The following is a 25,748-nucleotide window of genomic DNA, read 5'->3' on the forward strand; positions in this document are numbered from 1 at the left end:
TCAGGTCTTTAATATTAAAGACCTGGATTGTCAATAAATGAAAAAGATTACTGGGAACATTGAAGAGAAGTGTGCAAAAGCCCAAAAGGCAACCAGTAGAACATTAGGACTGAGTTGAAAGAATCTGGGAATTAGAGAAGCATTGGATTTGATTAGTACCAGAAATGTTTCCTCTAGCAATTTTTTCTCTCCTTGTACTTTTTTCCATGTGAGTGTCTGGCTCATTAATACTTATCTCCTACCAGTTATAGATGAAAAAGGTTATAAGCATGAACACTTCCATACAGCTTGCCAGCCACTGTTCTACACACTTCATAAAAATAATGCATTAATTCCTATAGCAACCCTAAAAGGAGGTGTAGGACATTGAAGCACAGAGAGTGTATGAGACAAGACAGCCAGTATGTGACAAGCAGCCCCTGAATTATAGTGGGTTATAAACGCAGTGGTATATTTCTTACTCCAGCAGGAGACTGAGGTGCATCTGCTGCTTGGCTTCAAGGCTGCCTCACTCCAGGACCCAGGCCAGCCTGTTTCTCAAACAATGCTGATCACAATGAGAAAGATAATAATGGCAGATTTTGTCCTAGCTCTACAAGTTTCTGCCCCAAAGTTACACATGTTTCTTCTACTCAACATTTCATTACCAAAGTGGGTCTCCTGCCAAGCCTGGTATCAGTGAGGTGGGGAAGTCAAAATGTTTCCCCAGAAAAGGGGCAGTCTGTATTTGTAAGTAATAGTACATTCTGTCTCAGGAGGGTAAGTAACTTCCCCTCAGTCAGTGAGTTGGTTGGTGAGTGAGCTTGGATTCTGAACCCATGCAGTCTGGTTGTAGAGTCTGTTGTGTTAACCACACCTCTGTTCTGCCTCTTCAGTTGCTTGACTCTCAGAGGGAATGAAAATGGATTTTGAGAGTTTCTTGTGAAATTCACACAGATCTTTAGTGTCTGTATTACTGAACAACAATGCACCAAGTAAAATTGTTAACTCCAGCTAGAATTATACCTGTCCAGGTGGCACAGTGGTAAAGACTTTGCCTGTCAATGAAGGAGATGCAAGAGACATGAATTTGATCCCTGGGTTGGGAAGATCCCCTAGAGTAGGAAATGGCACCCCACTCTGGTATTCTTGCTTGGAGAATTTCGTGGACAGAGGAGCCTGGTGGGCTGTAGTCCTTGGGGTCACAAAGAGTCGGCCACAATTGAGCACCCATTCACACACAATAGAATTACATGGATAGCACCCCATTCAGATGAGAATGGGGCTTTGAGACCAAGAGTGTCTGCCTGCAAATCCTGACATCATCAATCACTACCTCCAAGACCATCAATCACTACCTCCAAGACCTTTAAGCAGATGAATAATCTTTTTCTGCCTTATTTTCCTTATCTGTAGAATGGGGATAACAATAGTGCCTGCTTTTTGGTTAGGATGAAGATTAAATGAATTAATAACATGCTTGGAATGTAATCACAATGTGAGTGTTAATTATTGTTGTTATTACTCTTATTATCTAGTTTCTTAAATGTAACCAAAATTTGTTAAAAAATGATTCCTCACTTCTTCAACCACCTTCTGACTTGAGGATGATGAGTGCCTGTCATTCTTCAGAAAATGGCTTTTTGTTGAATTCAAACTACTCACTACCTGACTTTCTCTTCTCTTGTTTTAAGATACAAAAGATGCCTTCATTTTTCAAATGTTTCTCTTTCTCGCTGTGATAATAAAACAGATAATTTAAATGCTTAGATTTAATTACCTATAAACGGAAAGTTTATAGTAACCTGTTTTGACAGAATTAATTTTGTTGCCTGGTTGTTGTGCTATTATTATTCTTCAAAAATATCTGCTGTTGTTTGCATATGAGTTGTTTTCCTTTTTTCTAAGACACTTTTACTTCTTTTTTTTAAATTTTATTTTATTTTTAAACTTTACATAATTGTATTAGTTTTGCCAAATATCAAAATGAATCCATCACAGGTATACATGTGCTCCCCATCCTGAACCCTCCTCCCTTCTCCCTCCCCATACCATCCCTCTGGGTTGTCCCAGTGCACTAGCCCCAAGCATCCAGTATCGTGCATTGAACCTGGACTGGCATCTCATTTCATACATGATATTTTACATGTTTCAATGCCATTCTCCCAAATCTTCCCACCCTCTCCCTCTCCCACAGAGTCCATAAGACTGTTCCATACATCAGTGTCTCTTTTGCTGTCTTGTACACAGGGTTATTGTTATCATCTTTCTAAATTCCATATATATGCATTAGTATACTGTATTGGTGTTTTTCCTTCTGGCTTACTTCACTCTGTATAATAGGCTCCAGTTCATCCACCTCATTAGAACTGATTCAAATGTTTTCTTTTTAGTGGCTGAGTAATACTCCATTGTGTATATGTACCACAGCTTTCTTATCCATTCATCTGCTGATGGACATCTAGGTTGCTTCCATGTCCTGGCTATTATAAACAGTGCTGCGATGAACATTGGGGTACACGTGTCTCTTTCCCTTCTGGTTTCCTCAGTAAAACACTTTTACTTCTGTTGAGAGTATCCTATGTGGACTTATATCTGACAATTTTTTCCCCCCACTAGGGTCATACCTTGGAGAAGGCAATGGCACCCCACTCCAGTACTTTTGCCTGGAAAATCCCATGGATGGAGGAGCCTGGTGGGCTGCAATCCATGGGGTCACTAAGAGTCAGACACAACTTCATTTTCAGTTTTCACTTACATGCATTGGAGAAGGAAATGGCAACCCACTCCAGTGTTCTTGCTTGGAGAATCCCAGGGATGGGGGAGCCTGGTGGGCTGCCGTCTATGGGGTCGCACAGAGTTGGACATGACTGAAGTGACTTAGCAGCAAGGTCTTACCTGGTGTCACATATATTACATGATTTCACAGATTGGTTTCTCAGACATTAGATTCTATTTTTTCACCCATGTATTCTCTTTTCCCTCTAAAATTTCCCATTGTTGACTTTTTGGTGCGTACTCAGTTCAGATACCAATTGGATAGTATATGTAGTTGGCCACAGTTAGGTTGTGTACAAAGAATATAGGGAAATATGAGCTTTTATTTTCTAGCTTTCCTACATTGGCATTCCTTTAAATGTGCCTTTCAAAGATGCAAATTGTCTTGAAATGTTATTGTTGGTGTTTTGAATAGATTTGCTGATAATGGTGTAAGAGTCAGGAGCTAGAGGATGAGGATACACCCTGATTTTTTCATATCTTCTGGGAGTCTTCTCTCTAGTTTTAATATTATGTGTACTGTATGAACAAGTACAGAATGCTTGTACTATGAAAGTTGATAGTATTTCTAGGAATGTGCTCAACGTAAATTAAGTAACGCTGACAGTGGGGCTAGTAAGGCAATGTATAGAAAGCATATATGGACTAAAACTAGTTAGAAAGAAATGAGAAATGTGCTCAATATAAATTTTTAAGTCACAGAGATAGTGGAAGGGTCAAGAGAATATGAAGAAAGCAAGGTATAGGTTCCATTCTAGCCCAGTATTTTAAAAGGACTCCTCAAAAGGAGTTAGTCCAATTAAAATGAATGCAAAAATTATTAAATTAAGAAAAAGTATGATATCTGGTTGTTTATTTTTGCTACAGGTCCAAGTAAAGATTAATTAGGAAATATATAGAAACCATTTTCCAAAGAGAAGACAACACATATTGTCAACCCATAAGATAGACTGTTTTCTTCCCCCAGCCTGTATTAGTGAGGAGTATGTCTAAGACTGCTGTGTGGCCTTGACCTCCAGGCCAAAGCCCATCAACTCAGAAGGTGTGCCCTACTCAAGCTGTGCCAATCAGGATCTTATTCCAGGGTATTTAAAATATGAAACTGGTGAGAAATAGAAACCAGAAGTTCCCAGAACTGAGCTCAAGCATTATAGCCGCACCTAAGGAGAAGGTAAATCAATTCTGGACATGCTCCGGGTCCTGCCCTTTCTAAGGTTTGGTGGTACAGTTGCTCCTAAAATAAAATAATCTGTTCAGTAAAAAGCTTCATCTTTCCTATGCTAGCTGGAGTTTGTTTCTGTTACAACCAGGAAAAATCAGACTCATACATTCCCTATGAAAAGATAGAGGGAAAAAAAAAAAAGAATCAGGTTACAAAGCTCAATAATGAAAATTCTGAAAGTAAAGTAAGTGAGCTAGGTTCTGATAGATTATGGACTCATTAATATGAACTGGCAAATGATCAAAGCTTCCAAAATTATTCTTCCTGAATGCTTCAGGAAAGGTTATTAAGTTGGATGGTTTATAATAATCAGAAAATTAATAGTGGTTCTAAGGCTCAATAATGGCTTGTTTGGAGATACTTATGTTAGTGGGAGCCTGGTCATGGATTCTGTCTCTAGACAGACCAGTTCCAGGACTACACATGACTCCTAACTCCTTATTATCTGCCAGTGACCAGTGCACATCCCTATAATGAGGATGGTGGCCAGAGAGTGAGTTAAGTGTAGTTACAAGTGAGAAGGTGGCAGCCAGAGTAAATATGTTTGCAAATCATCCCCACTCTGAAAGACCAACTAAGTCAGTATTCTTATAGTAGCACAGGAGGCAGCACTTTGTCTTATACTAGATATCACAGTAGCCTTTCAGTTCAGTTCAGTCACTCAGTCACGTCTGACTTTTTGCAACCCCATGGACTGCAGCATGCCAGGCTTCCCTGTCCTTCACTATAGCCCGGAGCTTGCTCAGACTCATGTCCATTGAGTTGGTAATGCCATCCAACCATATCATCCTCTGTCACAGTAGCCTTAGTAAAAGCAATACAAAGAGGAAAGGACTAAAAATATCTTTGTGGCTAAGATAATGTATATTTTTAGAAGTTTAGATATGAAGTGGGCATTTGAGTCATGCGTATAGACTTCTTGAACTTTCTTGAGAAGTGGCATGGTAAAAGAAGTGAGTTTATTGGATGAGAAACAATAGGAACAACTTTGCAATAAATACTTTATAGTCCTATAGTCATAAATTCCTAGGTTTGCCTTCTGACATATGTAGCTCTTAACTTGTCTAAATGTGACTACCATTTCCTCTATAAAGACCTCCTTGATTCTCTTGGTCAGAAGTACATACTCCTACTAAAACTATATGACACTTGCTTGGGGCAGCCATTATATTTTACTAAGCTATGTGTATATTTGCTTGTAGAGAGAGGGACTATGTCCAAACACATATACTTTGTAGATTTTATGTTAAAATTTAAGTGTATCTGAATATATTCATTTGTTAGGGCTGCCCTAACAACGTACCACAAACTCGCTGGCTTAAATAACAGAAATGTTTTGTCTCATGGTACTGGAGGCTACAGATAGAAGATCAAGGTGTTGGCACAGTTGCTTCCTCTGAGGTTATCTGTTCCATGCCCTTTGCCTAGCTTCTGGTTTGCTGGTAGTTCTTTGATTTATAGAAGAATCTTCACAATCTCCTTCTTTGTCTTCACGTGGTATACTCTCTGTTTATACCCATCTTCAAATTTACCTGCCTTTTTAAAGGACTCCAGTCATATTGGATTAGGGCTCACTCTAATAACTACATTTTAACTTGATTACCTCTGTAAAAACACTGCCTCCAATAAGGTCACATTCTGAGGTACTGGGAGCTGGGACTTCAACATATACAGTCATTCAAATTTTTATGGGGATACAGTTTAACTCATAACACTGGCTATAGACTGTTTTCTGAGACATGATGCTTCCTGACTACAGGGATTAAGCCTTACTTGGCATTGTATCTGAGACTAGCAAAGTGCTTCCAGCATAGTATGTGAGTGCTTAGTTGCTCAGTCGTGTCCAACTCTTTGCGACCCCATAGACTGTGGCCCACCAGGCTTCTCTGTCCATGGAATTTTCCAGGCAAGAATATTGGAGCAGGTTGCCATTTCCTCCTCCAGGGTACCTTCTCAACTCAGGTATTGAACTTGGGTCTTCTGCGTCTCCTGCTTTGGCATGTGGATTCTTTACCACTGAACTACCTGGGAAGCCCCATCCAGAACAGTAGACAGGACAATATTTGTGGGACAGATTTATGGCATTGCTAATCCATTCTAAATGGCCACCATGTTGTTGAGCCAAATTCACCTTGGATGTGTAGCTCATTCCACAAGTGAAGAAGGAGTACTTAGAGGATAAACTGTGTTCTATGTTGCAGTCTTACCATGGCTTTCTTCATTATCTCCTTCAACTTAATTCCAGTAGGAACTCCAAAGCCTTATTTTTCTTGGTCTAGACAGATGGCTTGAATCTACTCACAGATACTGTCTTGGGACCTTCATGAAAATAGAGACAGACTGAGATTTCAGGGCTATTGATAATTGAAAGCCATGAAAACCAAATTAATTGTTATATGAAGGCTTTTGTCTCACATACCCACAGGTATGTAATGCTCCTTAGGAGATAGTTAACGTGTGTTTTCTTTAAGAATTCTCTTTACATATTAAATGACACTACAGCTCCTTCCTTTTGAATGTTACTGAAATTCCAGTGGTCATGTATGGATGTGAGAGTTGGACTGTGAAGAAAGCTGAGTGCCGAAGAATTGATGCTTTTGAACTGTGGTGTTGTAGAAGACTCTTGAGAGTCCCTTGGACTGCAAGGAGATCCAACCAGTCCATTCTAAAGGAGATCAGCCCTGGGTGTTCTTTGGAAGGACTGATGCTAAAGCTGAAACTCCAATACTTTGGCCACCTCATGCAAAGAGTTGACTCATTGGAAAAGACTCTGATGCTGGGAGGGATCGAGGGCAGGAGGAGAAGGGGATGACAGAGGATGAGATGGCTGGATGGCATCACCGACTCGATACATATAAGTTTGGGTGAACTCCAGGAGTAGATGATGGACAGGGAGGCCTGGCACTCTGCAATTCATGGGGTCACAAAGAGTCAGACACCACTGAGTGACTGAATTGAACTGAACTGAAAATTGATGGAAGAAAATCAAACATTATTAATGAAGTTCTATTGTTTTTCCATTGTTTTCCTTAATCGACAGGCATAAAACAAACCTAGATGTATCTTTTTTAGTGGAATTTTAATATTAAAGGAAGACCTATGGGTGCAGAATATGAGAACATACAAAATTTCACATTTCTTAGAAAACTTAGAAGCCTAAGGAATCCTCACTCAGAAATCTAGGTTTTTCAGAAGTGTAAGTTAAGTTTAAAAAATTAAACAGCTCTTCAATGACTCATAAAGTGTGTCTCAAGAAGATCTTTTTTAAAGTCCTTAAACTTTGCTTAACATTCAAGAACGAAATTATAGCAAGAGTTAAGACTCAAATTTCTGTATTAAATGGGAGGAGTTTTTTGTTGTAATATATATTTTAAATACACATTAGGTAGAAGACCTTTGGGATTTTCTTCTGCCCCACAAAAAAGAAGAGAAGAAAATGGGGTTGTTCTAACTCAGTGTTGTGTTCAATAAAGTTAGTAGACCCTGTGTTTATAAAACATGTTGGGATGAAAGCATGTATTCTTCTAGTGAAAGCTAATAATTCTAACTATTAGAAATACAGGAGAGAAACCCCAGAAATATTTCTTCACTAGTTTATTTATTTGCTAACAAGATTCCATGGTTCATCTAAAATGAGCAGAGTTCTGCAAGTGTGTTGGTAGTAGTAGGATTTACTATTGGCACATTTTGTTAAGCTCTGGGGCATGGGACTAACCTCTGATACTCAGAATAGAGTCAGATACTCAGAAGACAGCCTGTGGTCTTGCCTCAAGTCCATAGGTTGTCTTTGCCCTGAAGCATGATCTTTCATTCACTGAGGATGTGTCTGTGTCTCTGGCACACAAAGACCGTGAAGTCCTACTTGCCTGGGTCTTAACGGCCCAGTAGAGGTGAGAAACCGGTAAGCAATTAGGATACAGTGGGTGGAACAAGTGGCTGTATGGATGAATTAGTGAACCACTAAATGAACATGCGGGTATCATTTGAGACACCATTTTTGAGAGTGGAAGAACGTTCATTGTAGAACAGTTTTTTAAATCTTTATATTATAGTTGATTAACAGTGTTGTGTTAGCTTCAGGTGTACATCAAAGTGATTCAGTAATACATATACATGTATCTATTCTTTTTCAAAGTCTAAAATACTTATGTGATGTCTTATTTAGAGAACTTTTAGAAAATTCTCAAGAAATTTAGAAAATTGGAAAAAAATATTGATAGCACGTCAGAAAGCACCATGAGGAACAGTATGTGGATAGAAGACCTTCAGGAATTCAGGAAAATGAGATTAGAGTGTGCATTTGTTTTTACTTATGATCTCTGTATTCCAATATACTGAATTCTCTAAAAAGTTTGTGTTAATTTTTTTTTGGTAGAAAGGGAATTTGGTTAACTAGCACAACACACTGTTACTAGACTGCCTCTGTCTCTCTCGCAAAGTCAGTGGGTGTGTATGCTGCCTTAAGTTTTGCTGCCCCAAATCGTTTAAGGTCACCAATTTAGAACCCCTCTCAACTTACTGCCTTTTATGCATAGTGGATTTTAATTGAGTCCTCTGAAATATGGAATAAGAGGGTGATTTTTGGTATGTAAAAGTGTTGGGGTGAACACTGACATTATGCATTGGAAAGAGTTGTACAAACATTTCTTTCATTTGGGTTATAGCTCCCGAAGTTTCTCTTAAGTCTCCTCTCGCTCTGAATATCCAAGTGGATGAGTAATTAAATGATCTGTTTCGGAAGGCTAATTAATTTAACCATTACTCAGGGCCTGTTGCCACTGATCTCCCCATCTGCCCACTCCACAGGCACACCTGGCACTCGGCATTGTCCTGCCTCTGTGGCCGCCGCCTCCCTAGGACGCCTGTGTGTGTGCAGAGAATGGTTCGAGGCCTCCTGGGGGAGCAGACCTGCTCTCCTCTCTGTCACACACACATGCTCTTATCCATGGGGCCCATTTAGAAATGGGAAGGTGGATAACTTATTGAAACTTCTCTAAGAATTTAGAGTGTGACTCTGTGCCCCAAGGTATAAATAATAGGAATCATTTATCTCATTTCCCTTTGGGCACTTGGTGAGATCTTTGTAGGGAAAAAATGGGGGCGGGGAGTGTTAACTGAAACAAAATGTGTGCCTGAACTAAGGTTTATATGGGGAATATCATTCGTATTTTTGTTCTACTCTGCCAGAAATGTAGGTTCATAGTTCTTGGAATTCAGTATGTCCTTGAAAAGTTTGATCAGAAATTTTCCTATTGATTGCCCTTCAAATAGTGAAGAAAGTTTTATCCTTAAAGACCCTCATTATTTCTCGCATTATTGTGACATTGACAAGGGTTCTTGGCCTCCTTAATCAATAGAAATTGATGAGAGGTCAGACAGGAAATTCAGGCAAAGCGTTATGGGGGCCAGAGCTTCGAGAAGCAACAGGTTCTCTTTCTAATCACTCCCAGATCAGGGAGGTAAGCCTTATATTTGGTGAAGGCAGAGGTGTGTCCAGGAGTCCAGTGGAGGGGTGGCTTAGGTGGTTTACCCACTGCTTTGTTGGTGGAATGTTCAGGGGGCATGCAGTGACCTGCTTTTGCTCCCTGCTCCTCAGAAGTGGTGGTTGGGTTTTTTGGTCTCTTTGTATCTTGTCCATGATTTGCTTCAGTTGCACATGCACACAGTTATTTTTAGTCCCTTATAGTTTCTTTGTATTTGTTGCTGGAGGAGATGTTTTTCCAGCAAGCCTTTCAGCAAAGGGTCTCAGGTCCAGCCTGTTTCAATTGGTGATTCCTTTTCTAGCAGTAGAGGCAGTATTTTATAGCTGATGGTAAATACAGAGGCACAAGTTCTAGCAAATATAAATATTCATTGGTATTTTGCAAATATAGAAATACCTATGTGGTTGTATTTGAACTTAACAGCAAGGGCACAGTGGGCATGTTTTCCAGACTACTTGAGCCTCAGGTTGCCCAGGGAAGGTAGGTATCACCATGCATCAAGAGCACTCAGACTGTGGACTGGGGGGTTTCCAGGGACCCTACAACTTTTTCAAGAATTCAGAGTTCAAAACTGTTTTTATAAGAATACTAATATGTTATTTGTATTTTTCACTCTCATGGGTGTACAGTGGTTTGCCAGAGGCTACTCAGTAGCCTGAACTATAGCCTGCAGCCTATAACACTGCAACATGCTGAATACAGAAGTAGTTATGGGAATCCAGATGTCGTTTTTTGTTAGGCAGACATGGAAGGCATTAGCAAAACTATAAAACACTGCCATTCTTTTTACTAATTTTAGTTTTGTATATAGTTGTATTTCATAATTACATATTGTTTATCTACAATGACATTATTTTTTCAAATAGATTAGTATCATATTATACTATAAATTAATATATATTTAAAGCCTGTTTTAATTTTGAATATGGGAAACACTGGTAGGTATAACCTACATATATTAAAGCTCTTTGGAGTCCTCACATTTTTTTCAGAGTGTAAAAAATTTCTAAAAAAATTGAGAATCATTGCTCTGTGTCCTGTTTATGATAGTAATACCTAACTCATGGGATTGAAGTTGCAATATTTTATGTATTTAGAACTGTGCTTGACATACTAACTGTTCAATAAATATTAACTTAATATTATTTTTTATAATTGTGATATGGTATATTGGAATGGAAAAGGCTGAAGAAGTCAATTGAGTTTCTCTGGAAAAAAAAAAAAATAACCTGGATAACATCATTGTCTAAAGGGGCAAAACTTGGAACTGAAGTCCAGTACCATCACCTGCAAAACTTAAGGAATTTAATAGTGCAATCAAGTTCTGTAATAGACATTCTTAATAACTAAAATACTCATGGAAACAGTATTTTATATTTTTCTATATGACTTGCTGCTAAAAAAGCATGACATTTGGAAAATAATTTTCTTAGAGATAGGAGAATGCACCTATTCATTTAAAGGCAGATACATTTCTATTTTTTGAAAAATCATTACCTAACATTTATTTTAAAAACCAACTTTTAAGTAAGCAACACTTTGTAATACCTGGCACTCCTGTTATGCTCATGCACCCTATGACACAGGAGTGCCTAGATATGCTCTCTGTCTGTTACACCCTAGCTCTCTATTTCCCAGTGCCTAGTATCAGGCCAGGCCTAGAGTAAACTCACATTAAATGTTTGCTGAATGAATTACTATTTCCATCATTGGATTGCTATATATAATCAGCAGAACATTCCAAATAAAATAGGGATAGATATATACATTATATAATATATAAAATAACTGAGTTTAAATACTTTAAAATATGGGAGTTTATCCTCACAACCAAAACGAACATGAAGGTACAGTTTGGTGGGATATTAGAAGATTCTTAAATATCACAGTATCTTTCCTACAGTAAAGGAAATGGACTTTAGGTTTGTAAGCTGCTCAGTACTATTTTTTTTTAATACATATGTGAACATGCTTAGTTGTTATGCTTTATTTTTCTAGAAGAGTCAAATAGAAATAACAGATTAGCTGGCAATTTGGTGAAAACACATAGCGTACTTACTGTATTGATAGCTTGCTGGATGTGCATTTCGATCTGCACCTTTCAAATGGGTTGTGTATATCGCCAGTTTGGGTGTGATGAGACTTAAAATAAGTAGAAGTAATTCTCCACACTCACACTGAGTGTCAACCAGTGCTGCCCCTTCCTTCAGCGCAGTGTCACAGGGGTACCATCTGCTTGGTGGAGAGCAAGCCTGAACAGTGGCATCATTCCTACACATTCAGGATGGATGCCGGGCTTCCTTGCAAATGGCAGCAGAACACCACCGACAGGCCTGCCTGCCCCACTCCTGCAACAGATGGCTGTTCCCTGCCCTGAAGTTTGAGGGCTCCACACATCAAAAACTGAATACAGTCCCGCTTTGCAAGCTGCTTTCTCCTTGGGGAACATTTTCTAAACATCCAAACCTTGCAGGTCTTTTCTGGCTTTTACAAATGCCAGCATCCTGTTGATATTGATATCATTGTAGACAGTCTTTCTGTGGCTTAACTTGTAGGTGTATCAGTGGTATTCTGAAGGTCTGTGGTTCACGTAAATAATTTTGTTGTTGTTTGTTACAGTCTTTAGATGAGATTGTCTGGGGCTGCAATGAAGGATTTAGAAACCTGGGACTGATTCAGTATTTGGGTATAAACTTGAATAAAAATGTAGCTCTGTTTTGTCCTTCTTGGAAAGAAAAGTTATCTTTGCATTTAACTGAAGGAGAAATGAGTGTTGTGATCTTTTTTGTTTTATTGTTTGTTTATTTTTTATATCCTTCTTTTATCCCTGTTCTATAAATAAGGGGCCATAGCTCTTGATAAAATAACTCTGAACATTTGTCTTGCAATCATAAAGTCAATATCCTCTTCATAATGAGTTACTGGCTTTGCTACAAACACAAAACAAAACAGAGATGTATTGTAAAAGCACAGTTGTCAATTTTTAGCAGATAAGCTAAAGCCTTCAAATAGGAACCAGAATATTTGGAAGTGTGTTTAATTTGCCTTGGGTAGCCTGCAAGTTAAGGATTCTTTATTTCTTATACAAAGCTGTTTTTAAGAACCCTGAATTTACTTGAAAAAGATGCTGGTCCCAGTTGGTTCCATACATATACTGGGACCACGGGAATTTGAAGATACGGCTTACCAAGGGGCAACTACACCAAGGGCAAATGAGAGTAGAGTTTTCAATAAAAGACCAATTTAAGTTTTAATACTTTAAGTTCATAATTTGAGCCCAGAAATATTAACATCTAGAAATCCTAAGAATTTTATCATAGATCATTTTACCCATTCAACAACTCCATTACTTTCTTAATTTTAATAAAAAAAAAAAAAAGGCAATCCTTCTTTCATACACACACAAAAATACAATTCCTGCTGGGAAAAACTCCTGCTGACATAAAGTGTACGTACATGAAATACCAAAAGCCTGAAAGATTTAGGGAATACAAAAATGTGGACCCTCAAGACCCTTTTAGGTGAGTTTTAGCCTTGAAACACCCTTTTCAAAGGAAATATGATTCAGAGCCTTATTATATGAGATAGCTCCTAGGACATAAAATTGGGGTCCCCTTGCTGTAGTGTGATTTAGCTGCCACTGGTCTTGCCAACCCACCCCATAGAGGACACTGGGCTTTTATTGGGATCCCTTAGTAATTGTTCTAAGGCATTATATATATTGTGTTTCCTAAACAAATGATTTAGGGCATTACAGAGCATGGGCCCAAAGAGGCACTTGTATTTGTTTTTCATGAAAATTTTCCTTCACCACCAGGCTGCTTTGAATGAGAGTAGTTCCCATAAACTAGACTAAAGTGAGTTTCCAACTTGTAAATGAAGACAAGCAGGGAGCAGGGCTAGGGATGGGAATTGTCTTTCCTGTGACTCAGACTACTTGGAAATTCTCTATGTTTGCGTCACACAATTCCACATGGCTGTTCGAAAGTGGGCATATCTCTTTACATGTTGTTCACTTGTCAAATCATGTTCAACTCTATGACACAGTAGACTGCAGCACACCAGGCTTTCGTATCCATCAGTAACTCCCGGAGCTTGCTCAAACTAATGTCCATTGAGTCAGTGGTGCCATCCAACCATCTCATCCTCTGTAGTCTCCTTCTCCTGCCTTCAATCTTTTCCAGCATCAGGGTCTTTTCCAATGAGTCAGTTCTCATCAGTAGTCAAAGTATTGGAGCTTCAACATCAGTCCTTCCCATGAATATTCAGGACTGATTTTCTTTAGGATTGACTGGTTTGATCTCCTTGCAGTCCAGGGATTCTCAAGAGTCTTCTCCAACTCCACAGTTCAAAAGCATCAATTTTTTGGTGCTGATCTTTCTTTATAGTCCAACTCTCACATCTATACATGTCTACTGAAAAAAACCATAGCTTTGACTAGACAGAGTTTTCTCGGTTAAGTAATGTTTTTGCTCTTTAATATGCTGTCGAGGTTCAGTTCAGTTCAGTTCAGTCGCTCAGTCATGTCCGACTCTTTGCAAGCCCATGAATTACAGCATGCCAGGCCTCCCTGTCCATCACCAACTCCCAGAGTTCACTCAAACTCACATCCATCGAGGCGCTGATGCCATCTAGCCATCTCATCCTCTGTCATCCCCTTCTCCTCCTGCCCCCAATCTCTCCCAGCATCAGGGTCTTTTCCAATGAGTCAACTCTTCACATGAGGTGGCCAAAGTATTGGAGTTTCAGCTTTAGCATCATTCCTTCCAAAGAAATCCTAGGGCTGATCGCCTTCAGAATAGACTGGTTGGATCTCCTTGCAGTCCAAGGATTCTCAAGAGTCTTCTCCAACACCACCGTTCAAAAGCAGCAATTCTTCGGTGCTCAGCTTTCTTCACAGTCCAACTCTCACATCCATACATGACTACTGGAAAAACCATAGCCTTGACTAGACAGACCTTGTTGGCAAAGTAATGTCTCTGCTTTTGAATATGCTGTCTAGGTTGAGTCGTAGCTTTTCTTCCAGGAAGCAGTTTAGTTCAGTCACTCAGTCATATCCGACTCTTTGCAACCCCATGAATCGCAGCACGCCAGGCCTCCCTGTCCATCACCAACTCCCAGAGTTCACCCAGACTCAGGTCCATCAAGTCACTGATGCCATCCAGCCATCTCATCCTCTGTCGTCCCCTTCTCCTCTTGCCCCCAATCCCTCCCATCATCAGAGTCTTTTCCAATGAGTCAACTCTTCACATGAGGTGGCCAAAGTACTGGAGTTTCAGCTTTAGCATCATTCCTTCCTAAGAAATCCCAGGGCTGATCTCCTTCAGAATGGACTGGTTGGATCTCCTTGCAGTCCAAGGGACTCTCAAGAGTCTTCTTCAAAACCACCGTTCAAGAGGATCAATTCTTTGGCACTCAGCTTAGCAATCATCTTTTAATTTCATGGCTGCAGTCACCATCTACAGTGATTTGAGCCTAAGAAAATAAAGTCTGTCACTGTTTCCATTGTTTCCCCATCTATTTGTCATGAAGTGATGGGACTGAATGCCATGATCTTTGTTTTTTGACTGTTGAGTTTTAAGCCAGCTTTTTCACTCTCTTCTTTCACTTTCATCAAGAGGCTCTTTAGTTCCAATTCAATTTCTGGCATAAGGGTGGTGTCATATGCATGTCTGAGGTTGTTGATATTTCTCTTGGCAATCTTGATTCCAGCTTGTGTTTCATCCAGCCCAGCATTTTGCATGATGTACCCTGCATATAAGTTAAGTAAGCAGGGTGACAGTATACAGCCTTAACATACTTCTTTCCCAGTTTGCAACCAGTCCAGTTTTCCATGTCCGGTCCTAACTGTTGCTTCTTGATGTGCATACAGATTTCTCAGGAGGCAGGTTAGGTGGTCTGGTATTCGCATCTCTTTCAGAATTTTCTACAGTTTGTTGTGATCTACACAGTCAAAGGCTTTAGCATAGTCAATAAAGCAGAAATAGATGTTTTTCTGGAACTCTCTTGTTTTTTCGATGATCCAGCGGATGTTGGCAATTTGATCTCTGGTTCCTCTGCCTTTTCTAAATCCAGCTTCAACATATGGAAGTTCTCAGTTCAAGTATTGTTGAAGCCTAGCTTGGAGAATTTTGAGCATTACTTTGCTAACGTGTGAGATGAGTACAATCATGCAGTAGTTTTATCATTCTTTGTGATTGCCTTTCTTTGGGATTGGAATGAATACTGTCCTTTTCCATTCCTGTGGCCACTGCTGTTTTCCAAATTTGTTGGCATATTGAATGCAGCACTTTCATAGCATCATCTTTTAGAATTTGAAATAACTCAGCTGAAATTCCATCACCTCCACTAAATTTGTTCGTAGTGATGCTTCCTAAGGCCTACTTGACTTCTCACTCCAGGATGTCTGGCTCTAGGTGAGTGATCACACCATTGTGATTATCTTGGTCATGAAGATCTTTTTTGTACAGTTCTTCTGTGTATTCTTGCCACCTCTTCTTTGCTATGTATTCTTGTGTATTCTTGAAGTGGCTGTGTATTCTTGCCACTTCTTCTCTGCTATCCTCCGCTTCTAGGTCCATACCATTTCTGTCCTTTATTGTGCCCATCTTTGTATGAAATTTTCCCTTGGTATCTCTAATTTTCTTGAAGAGATCTCTAGTCTTTCCCATTCTATTGTTTTTCTGTATTTCTTTGCATTGATCACTTAGGAAGGTTTTCTTATTTAGAGGAAAAGATATACTTAAGTAACAATCAAGGGAAATATAATACAGTATAGAGTGTATACTAGAAGTTAAATGTTTCTGAAAAAGCAATAAATTCAGGTACTGTTATATTAACTTAATTATCATCATAAGCATCAGAGTAGCTTCTGGATTCTCTTTATTTAGTTTCATCATGTTATATATTCCAGTGAGAAATAATTTATTGATTATTTTGGTAAAAATTTTGAGTGTGATATTAAGTTTTTGTGTCACATAAATGAGGTGTGTGTCATATAAAATCTCATTTAATTGCTGTACACAGTGTTTTGTAGTGTAGCAGTCTTTTATTACATTTATTCCCTAAGTATTTTATCTTATTATAAATTCTTTAAATTTGATTTTCCAATTGTGTGATGCTTGTACATAAAAACACAATTGATTTTTGTATATTCACTTGTATCCTGTGACTTTGCTAAACTTTTTATTGTTTTGTAAATTCCTTGGGATTTTCTGTTTGGAACATTATATTGTCTTTGAATACTGCCAATTTTTACCTCTTCCTATTTGATAAAAGTGGAAAAGCAATGGAAGCAGTGACAGCTTTTATTTTGTTGGATTCTGAAATCACTGAGGATGGTACCGCAACCATGAAATTAAAAGATGCTTGCTCCTTAGAAAGAAAACTGTGATGAACCTAGACAACGTATTATAAAGCAGAGAGATCATTTCCCAACAAATGTCCATACAGTCAAAGCTATGTTTTTTCCAGTCTTCATGTATGGATGTGAGAGTTGGACCATAAAGAAGGCTGAGTGCTAAAGAATTGATGCTTTCTAATTGTGGTGCTGGAGAAGACTCTTGAGAGTCCCTCAGACAACAATGAGATCAAACCAGTCAATCCTAAAGGAAATCAATGCTAAATATTCATTGGAAGAACTGTTGCTGAAGCTCCAGTACTTTGGCCACGTGATACAAAGAGCCTGACTCATTGGAAAGGACCCTGATGCTGGGAAAGAGCTAAAGCAAAAAGAGAAGGGGGCAACAAAGCATGAGATGGTTAAATAGTATCACCAAATCAACGGATAGGAATTTGAGCAAACTCCAGCAGATAATGGAGGACAGAGGAGCCTCCATTAGTCCATGGTTTGCAAAGAGTGAGACACTACTTAGCGACTAAACAGCAAAACCAAATTTGATAATTGTTATCTTTAATTTCTTTTTCTTACTTTATCAAACAGGTAGAGTTATGCCATCTTTGAACTTCAATAAATGAAATAAATTAGCTGTATATTCATCTACATTTTATTCTTTTACCCATTACTATTGTGTTGAAGTCTTGATTGTTCCTTCTTAGTACTTTATGATATTTTAATGTATAACTATGTTCAGGTTTATCCATTCTACTGTTAATGGGCGTGTGCATTTTCAGTTTAATGGTGTTATGAGTAGTCCTTCTATGAACAATATAGTACAATGTCTTTTAGTGAACATATATATATATATATACACACACACACACACACACACACTTCTGTTGAGTTTATACCTCAGAGTGGACTTACTGAGTCATAGACTACGAATGTAATCTTCTCCATTCTTTTGGGCTCATGAATACTTACCAAGTGTTTAATTTTCTTATTAAACCAGAAATCTGTCATAGTCTTCTCTTTCAATTCTCTGCTCCTGCTCATCTGGACTTGGATCAGAAAACACGTGTGGGCTCTTTGCCCGGCTAACCCCAAAAAGGGACACATGACCCCATCTCTTTCTGGCTTCTTTCCACCTACTTTGTTGCCATCTCATAGATTATAAGCACAGGTCCTGCCCTTGGCTCCCAAAACTTTATCCCTCAAAAGTCTCCTGATTCTACTTTTCCTCCTTCTAGTTTGTGTCTTTAGGTGTTTATTCAGAGAGAGAAATATTCCTACTACAAAGTCAGTCTACTTTGTGTGAAAGTGGAAGTGTTAGTTGCTCAGCTGTGTCCGATTCTTTTGCCATCCCATGGACTATATCCTGCCAGGCTCCTCTGTCTATGGAATTCTACAGGCAAGAAAACTGGAGTGGGTAGCCATTCATTTCTGCAGGGGATCTTCCAACCCAGATATTGAACCTGGGTCTCCCATACTGTAGGCAGATTCTTTACCATATGAGCCACCAGGGAAGCCCATAACCAAACTAAAATGCATGCCTTCTTGACAGTCTTGAGCATTTCAAATACATAAATGGTTAGAGAGGGAGAAATCCTCACCCTAATCTTGGATTCAGGTTGCTTCCTTGCTGTTTGCATGTAGCTGATCCTGTGTAGAGGGAAAGCAGAGGGCTGAAATAGCTTTCAAATTGAAGGCAGTAGAGGATTTCAGGGAAGATCCTTGCCAGAACTAAGACTTGAGAATTACTGGAAGAGTTCATTACCCCTACTTCATCTATTAACTTTTTAAGAATAATTGAAAAGTTGGCCAAAATGAAGATATCTGTCACCTTACAAAAGTGTCTTTAAAATTTTGGTGACTATTATATTTTTAAAAGTGAAATCAGAATTCCAATTATAAAGTATACAAAGCTCTTAGGAATAGTTCCCTGTTGTGAACTAAAAAATACTTAAATAATCTGATTTTCAATTTCACATTTTCATATTTCATAGATCCTGAAAAATGATATGTAGAATTTTTAAGTAGGTTTTGAACTAAGGAAGACCTAAAATTTGGTTGTGATATTACTATTTACCAGCTGGGGGCTTCATATATTATTTAGCCTCTTAGCCTCATTTCTATATGTATGAAATGGAGATAATAAAGCCTATTATAGAGTTGTTGTCAGTCTCATATGAAGCCTATTAATATTATAGAGTTGTTGTCAGTCTCATATGAGATCAGGTAAAATGGCCAGCACTGTTCCTGTTATATATCAAGCCTGCCAAGGATTTTCTGTTTTTATTTCAACAATGGTACCAGGTTACATTTTGTTTGCTTTTCAAATTCAATTATCTACATAGGGCAACAAAAGAAATAAAAATAATTAAAACTATTTATGAGCAAAGTTGATAACAGAAAGGAAAACTGAAATATTTTAGCCACGGAACATTTATAAGTGATACATGTTCATGAACTTAAAGGGAAGCTTTGATTTGGGATATAGCATTTATTTGGCTATTACAAAAATGTCTCTTTCATGACACGCAGTGAAAACAATGCACTCGTGACCAATCACTTTAAATATTTATAGAAAGTTTAGTGGAGGAAGTGAGCTAAACCAAGGAGGGGGTTTTCCTGGAGACGGCAAAAGGATGTTTCGAAGCCATGCCAGTGTCCCTCTGCCCTGAGAAGGATGGTCAGCTAATCATGTACTTTTGCTTCTCCAGGGAGAAGTTGGCTGTGGCCCGACTGCAGAGAGAAGTTGCCCAGAGAAGAAGTGAAGGGGCCATGGTAAGTCCTGGCTGGTCTGTTCCAATTCCCAACCTCCCTTCCAGAGGTCTCTGGCTTGAAAGGCATTTTGTCTCATTAAGGATTTCAAAGGAAAATATTTGCTTGCAGCAAACTGAATGCTACATTGGTAAATAATATGTTTATAATGCAGTTTAAACAGATCTGCCATTTGCTGAGAGAGCAGGAAAGATTAATTGGGAAAAATAACTCTTTGAGGGCTTTAAGGAGGATGTTAAAATGTTCAAAAGTCGTCGGCTTTATTTCCTAAAGGTCTATTAAATGCCTAGGCTTCCAGCTGGGAGCACAGTACCCCTAAAGGAGCAATCTCAGATTCTCAGATAAGGAGAGTGCAGTTTAATTCAAGCCTCTCAGTGCTACAAACCTGGAAAAAAACAAAACAAAACAAAACAAAACAAAAAACAACAACCTCAGAAACAAAAGAAAAGAACAGATGTTTGCTAATGTAATTGTCTTTTACCCTCTTCTTTCTCTGAACTCTTTGCGGTGTATTTCTCCCTGTCCATTTCAGTATGTGCTACTTAGGAAACTGATGTTTCCTTGTGTTTTGAATTGTACTAAAAATCAATATAGGTGTTTTGGTCCAGGCAACTTCATTTTATAGACTTTCTTTGCCAAAGTAGCTGCCTGTGTGTCCCTCTAAAATCAGAGACAACTGTTGGGGGACCTGGAAAATGGACTTATGTGGATTAACTGCTGCTGTTACCTCTGACAATAGAAATCTGACACCAGATTTTTTCCCCCCACTGATAACAAAACAGTGGCATGTGTTCAATTTCTCAGCCAATGGTTTTTTTTAAAAAAAGAGAAGCCACACATTTTTAAACCCTGAAAGCTGCTTCCATTTGATTTCATGAGAGTTAATTGGCAATTCATTTGCTGAAAAGAGTAAGAAACTTGTAAAATAAACTGGCCTTGAACTTCTCTCCAGAGGGCAGGCAAAGGTCTTGAACAAGAGGCTGAATGTTCAGTGGGTTCTGGAAGTTTTGGTGGCCCTTGAACATACTAAAATACTCAGGGAGGTGATCACATTGCTTGCTCTGGTAGTGATCTCAAGGCAAAGAGAATCTTGACTGTTCAAACAATATGATCTCTGAACAATGATACAGGAATGAGTTGGAGAAAATGAAAATTTAGTTACATGGTGAATTGAAAACGTTCAATCTGGACTTACGCTGCATTGCACAATGTTTCTCAGCTAGGTCATTCTGTAATAGTTCCATCTTTGTTCAGGCTGGCTCCTGTTCAGCACTTCTTCAGCTATGTTCAAAGTGAAGGTGAAGCAGTGACAGCTTTTCTAGGCCTGTTTCTTCATCTTTAAAATGAGGAGGCTGGGATTGTACGGTTCCATTAGCTTAGTGAATCATGTGAATGAGCATTTGCTCATGTGAAGTTTTTGTAATGAGAAGGTTTTTCTGGTATATTATTTAAGCTCATAAGATCAGACGCCTAAAGAATTTATCTTTCTGAATCTGACAGTGAATGAACCTGGGTTGAAATTGTCTCAGATAACTGTCTAGTTTTTTTTGTAAAACTAAGACCCCTTTAAAAACATTATAGAGGTTATTCTTCAGTGTAGGAAATACCCAGAGAATGAGTTCAGTTCAATCACTCAGTCGTGTCCGACTCTTTGCGACCCCATGGATTGTAGCACGCCACGCTTCCCTGTCCATCACCAACTCCCGGAGCTTACTCAGACTCATGTCTGTTGAGTCGGTGATGCCATCCAACCATCTCATCTTCTGTCATCCCCTTCTCCTCCTGCCTTCAATCTATCGCAGTATCAGGGTTTTTTTCCAGTTCTTCGCATCAGGTGGCCAAAGTATTGGAGCTTCAGCTTCAGCATCAGTCCATCCAATGAATATTCAGTACTGATTTCCTTTAGGATTGACTGGTTTGATCTCCCTGCAGTCTGAGGGACTCTCAAGAGTCTTCTCCAACACCACAGTTGAAAAGCATCAATTCTTCAGTGCTCAACTTTCTTTATAGTCCATCTCTCACATCCATACATAACTACTGGAAAAATCATAGCTTTGACTAGACAAGCCTTTGTTGCCAAAGTAATGTCTCTGCTTTTTAATATGCTGTCTAGATTGGTCATAGCTTTTCTTCCAAGGAGCAAGCGTCTTTTAATTTTAAGGCTTCAGTCACCATCTGCAGTGGTTTTGGAGCCCAACAAATAAAAGATTACTCTGGTTGCTCAAAAGGCAACTTTAAAGAAGTTACCTGTGATTTATTACTCTTATTTAAATAATATTATTGAAAAATCACATTTATGTATTGATTGATGTAGCCAATAAGTTATGGAGCACCTAACCCTTATCCTACCCAGCTCTATTATAGGCCCTGGGGAAGTATTGGTGGGAAAACAAGCAAATAGGTACATATCTGAGAGCATACATTCTAGTAGTTGGAGAACAGCAGTTTGATGGAATTACTGATAGATGGTGGAAGCAGCTATGAAAAAACAAGATCAGGGTAGAGAAAAGTAGCATGCCAGAGGATCAGTATGAGTGTTCTTAGTAGTGTATCACTGAAAAGTTAGCGTGTGAGCAACATTTGAGGAGGGAAAGGAGTGAACCATGGTGGTATCTGCTGGGGAAGAATGTTCCTAGTGGGTACGTGAGTGAGTACAAAGGCCTGGATTGCTTGAGGAACAGCATGGAGGAGCAGGGTGTCTAGAGGGCAGTGAGGGAGAGGCTGATGGTAGAACAGGAATCAGAGAAGTGATGGAGGCAGAGGGGTACATCCTGAGCATTCCCAGAGATCTCTGGCTCATGCCCTGAGTGATGGGACCCATTGGCAGGCTTTGAGTGAGTGCCTTATCCAATCTGATTTACTACTATTCATGTGATATTTCCCCTATTCCATAGTTTGTCACATCTCAATGCTTTAGAGACACCTAAACCCTGATTTTTATTAATGTTCTTTATTTCGCTTTTTCTCAGTATTTCCCCCCCTCTCCTTACCTAGTCAACCTCCTCTGAGTTTTCGACTTAATTATATGCTTCAGCTTTTTTGCTCCTAGGATTCATTTATTTCTGAAGTCCTGATTCTCTCAGTATCTGACAGCTCCTAAAACCAGGCAGTTCTATTAATCCTCTAAATTTAATTCTTGCTGTTAAAGTCCAGAACTTTTGTCACTTCTGTAGCAGAAATGAAGACAGTTCATTACAGCCAGATCACCTTACGTTTTTAAAGAATAATACTTACGGTATTCTGTAAGTATTCTGTAAGTATGAAAGGAAAAATGTTATTAAAAAAGTTACATAAGTTGTATTTTCAAAAAATAGTATAATCAAGGCTAATAATTGTTTTTAAAATCATCAGTGAACCTCTAATAATCAAAGCAAACCTGTGAACTAGTTATAATGCAAAACATGCCCTTTTAAAAATTTGACTATGCAATAAATCTTTTTCCTTATGAGTTTTAAGGTGGTAACAAAGGCATCATTTTTGAGAGTTTGCTTCTATTTTTTAACACACTATTTATTTCGGCATAATTTTAGACTTCCAAGATGTTGCACACCTACAGGCCCTTCAACCAGGTTTCTAGTGTTAATACTTACATGACTATAGGATAATGATCAAAACTGAGACATTAACACTGACATGTTACTACTAAGTTCCAGATTCTATTGGAATTTTACCAGTTTTTCCAATAATGTCCCCTTTCTGATTTAGGATTCATTTCAAGGTATTACATTGCATGTAGGAAGATTTTTTTTCTGATGGCTGATTGACACATATGTGGAAATCAGAGGAATATAAACATGGGAATAAGGCAGGTCTGGATTCGAAGTACAGTTCCACCAGTAGTTAACTATGTAACTTGGACATATTTCTTTATGGGTTTTTAACAATTCTGTCTGTGCTTTTGTTCTGTTAACTCAGGTCTTTATTTGGCAAAGCTGTCTTTCAGCATATTAGACACTTCCTGTTTGTTTCTTTGTTCTTTATTCATTCTTCCGTAAAATAATTATTGCAATTGTTTTCATACCTACCTTTCATCATTTTTTCACAAACTACTATAAGGTCATGTTCCTCTTTATTCTGGGGAGTTGTGTTTCAGCCTGTGTTCCCTATCTCTGACTCAATTTACTGCCAGATCGATTCTGTCTGTAAGACTTTGATGTTATCTTAAATGTTGTTATATGTAAGAAAGCTCTTTCCATTCCAAGAATTTAAAAATATTCATCCCATTCTCTTCTTGAATGTACATAGTTTTTATTTTTCTGTATGTAAATCTTTGCATATGCTAGGTGGAATTACATTGTTGTGAGGTAGAGATCAAAATGAGTGTTTTTCCAGATTAATTGTTCAGTAAATGATGTTGGGAAATTAGGCAGTATCGAAACTCCAGTACTTTGGCCACCTCATGCGAAGAGTTGACTCATTGGAAAAGACTCTGATGCTGGGAGGGATTGGGGGCAGGAGGAGAAGGGGACAACAGAGGGTGAGATGGCTGGATGGCATCACTGACTCGATGGACGTGAGTCTGGGTGAACTCCAGGAGTTGGTGATGGACAGGGAGGCCTGGCGTGCTGCGATTCATGTGGTTGCAGAGTCGGACACGAATGAGCAACTAAACTGAACTGAACTGCACTTTTGCTGTCATATTTATTATTTTCCGAATCCAGTCTCAATCTATCTGCATCAATTACTGTACCACTTATTTTTTCTATTAACCTTTGTCTAGTCTTCAGTTCAGTTGCTTAGTCCTGTCTGACTCTTTGTGACCCCATCGACTGCAGCACGCCAGGCCTCCCTGTCCATCACCAGCTGTCAGAGTTTACTCAAACTTATGTCCATTGAGTTGGTGATACCATCCAACCATCTAATCCTCTGTCATCCCCTTCTTCTCCCACCTTCAGTCTTTCCCAGCATCAGGGTTTTTTCCAATGAGTCAGTTCTTTGCATCAGGTGGCCAAAGTATTGGAGTTTCAGCTTCAGTATCAGTCCTTCCAGTGAATATTCAGGACTGATTTCCTTTAGGATGGACTGGTTGGTTCTTCTTGCAGTCCACGGGACTCTCAAGAATCTTCTCCAACACCACAGTTCAAAAACATCAATTCTTCGGCACTCAGCTTTCTTTATAGTACAACTTTCACATCCATAAATGACTACTGGAAAAACCATAGCCTTTATTAGATGGACCTTACACTAGCCTAAATTTTTTTTTTCTAAATTGTTTTAATTACTAGAAATTTGTAGTCTAATATTTTATAGACTGAGTTGTTTCTGATTAATTTTTTTCTCCAAGTTTATAAAATATAACTTTATTTATTGAATAACAGTTCGGGTTCATGAGTTAAAAATAAGTGTTTGGATTTTTTAAAAATAGCAAAATTGTTTGTATACATGCTTATAACAGAATAATATCTTAAGGACTTTTTCAAAATGACATGAAAAAAGCTTAATATGTTCATTTTCTACATTTATGTTAAAGAGTTTTAAAAGAATATCTCTTCTATCAATGAGTTTGTTTTTTATTAATATCTGTAGAACACTAATATTCTACCAAATATAATTTTAAAAATGCTTGGGTTATGCAAAGTTATCCACACTGTATGGCTCCTTTTCATCCCATTGAGTAATTTCTAATTGGAGAAAAAGAAAAATACCAGTTTTTGATTACTCATCTCAAGACACTAAGGAAACATTGTATCCCCATTTACCCTGTTGCTCATCGCTCTTTTTCTTTCATCTAGATGGATATTCAAACGCTGACTGGGTGTCCGTTGTGTACCATCAGCTGAATTTGAAACCATATCCCCTTGTTTTTTGCATAATTAACATCTAAGGAATAACTATCAGTGATTAGGATATTTTCAGTCATCTCAGGAATTTAAGAAAAAAGAAAGTTGGGGGCGATAGGGAGGTCAGAATCCTTGGCCCCTCTGTGACATCCTTGCTGGAGGATGAGGCAAATTTAAGTCGGCAGAAACCCTCACCAGATCTTATTCAGTGCCACAGTATGAGGCACTAGCTGTGGTGCTGATACTGGAGTTGGCTGAATTCACTGATACAAAAACACATAAAAGAAACTTCGTGCCTATGGATCCACAGTTTCTAGGGGTTTTTTGTTTATAGATAAATAAAGGGATCTGCAGGGATCTCTTTTTTAAATATCTACATGGTT

The 25,748-nt window shown here is 38.6% G+C and overlaps 1 protein-coding gene across 6 annotated transcripts in view; it reads left to right on the forward strand.

Moving 5' to 3' along the window:
• Positions 1-25,748, forward strand: part of NCKAP5 (NCK associated protein 5) — a 1,219,674-nt gene that overhangs the window by 555,731 nt on the left and 638,195 nt on the right. For all 6 annotated transcript variants that reach the window (XM_027562077.1, XM_027562091.1, XM_027562069.1 and 3 more), the window contains one exon: positions 19,525-19,588. In XM_027562077.1, the coding sequence (XP_027417878.1) occupies positions 19,525-19,588 (64 nt within the window). The remainder of the gene's footprint in view (positions 1-19,524; positions 19,589-25,748) is intronic.

Source organism: Bos indicus x Bos taurus, chromosome 2 (genome assembly GCF_003369695.1).
Source record: "Bos indicus x Bos taurus breed Angus x Brahman F1 hybrid chromosome 2, Bos_hybrid_MaternalHap_v2.0, whole genome shotgun sequence".
Lineage (NCBI taxonomy): Eukaryota > Metazoa > Chordata > Mammalia > Artiodactyla > Bovidae > Bos > Bos indicus x Bos taurus.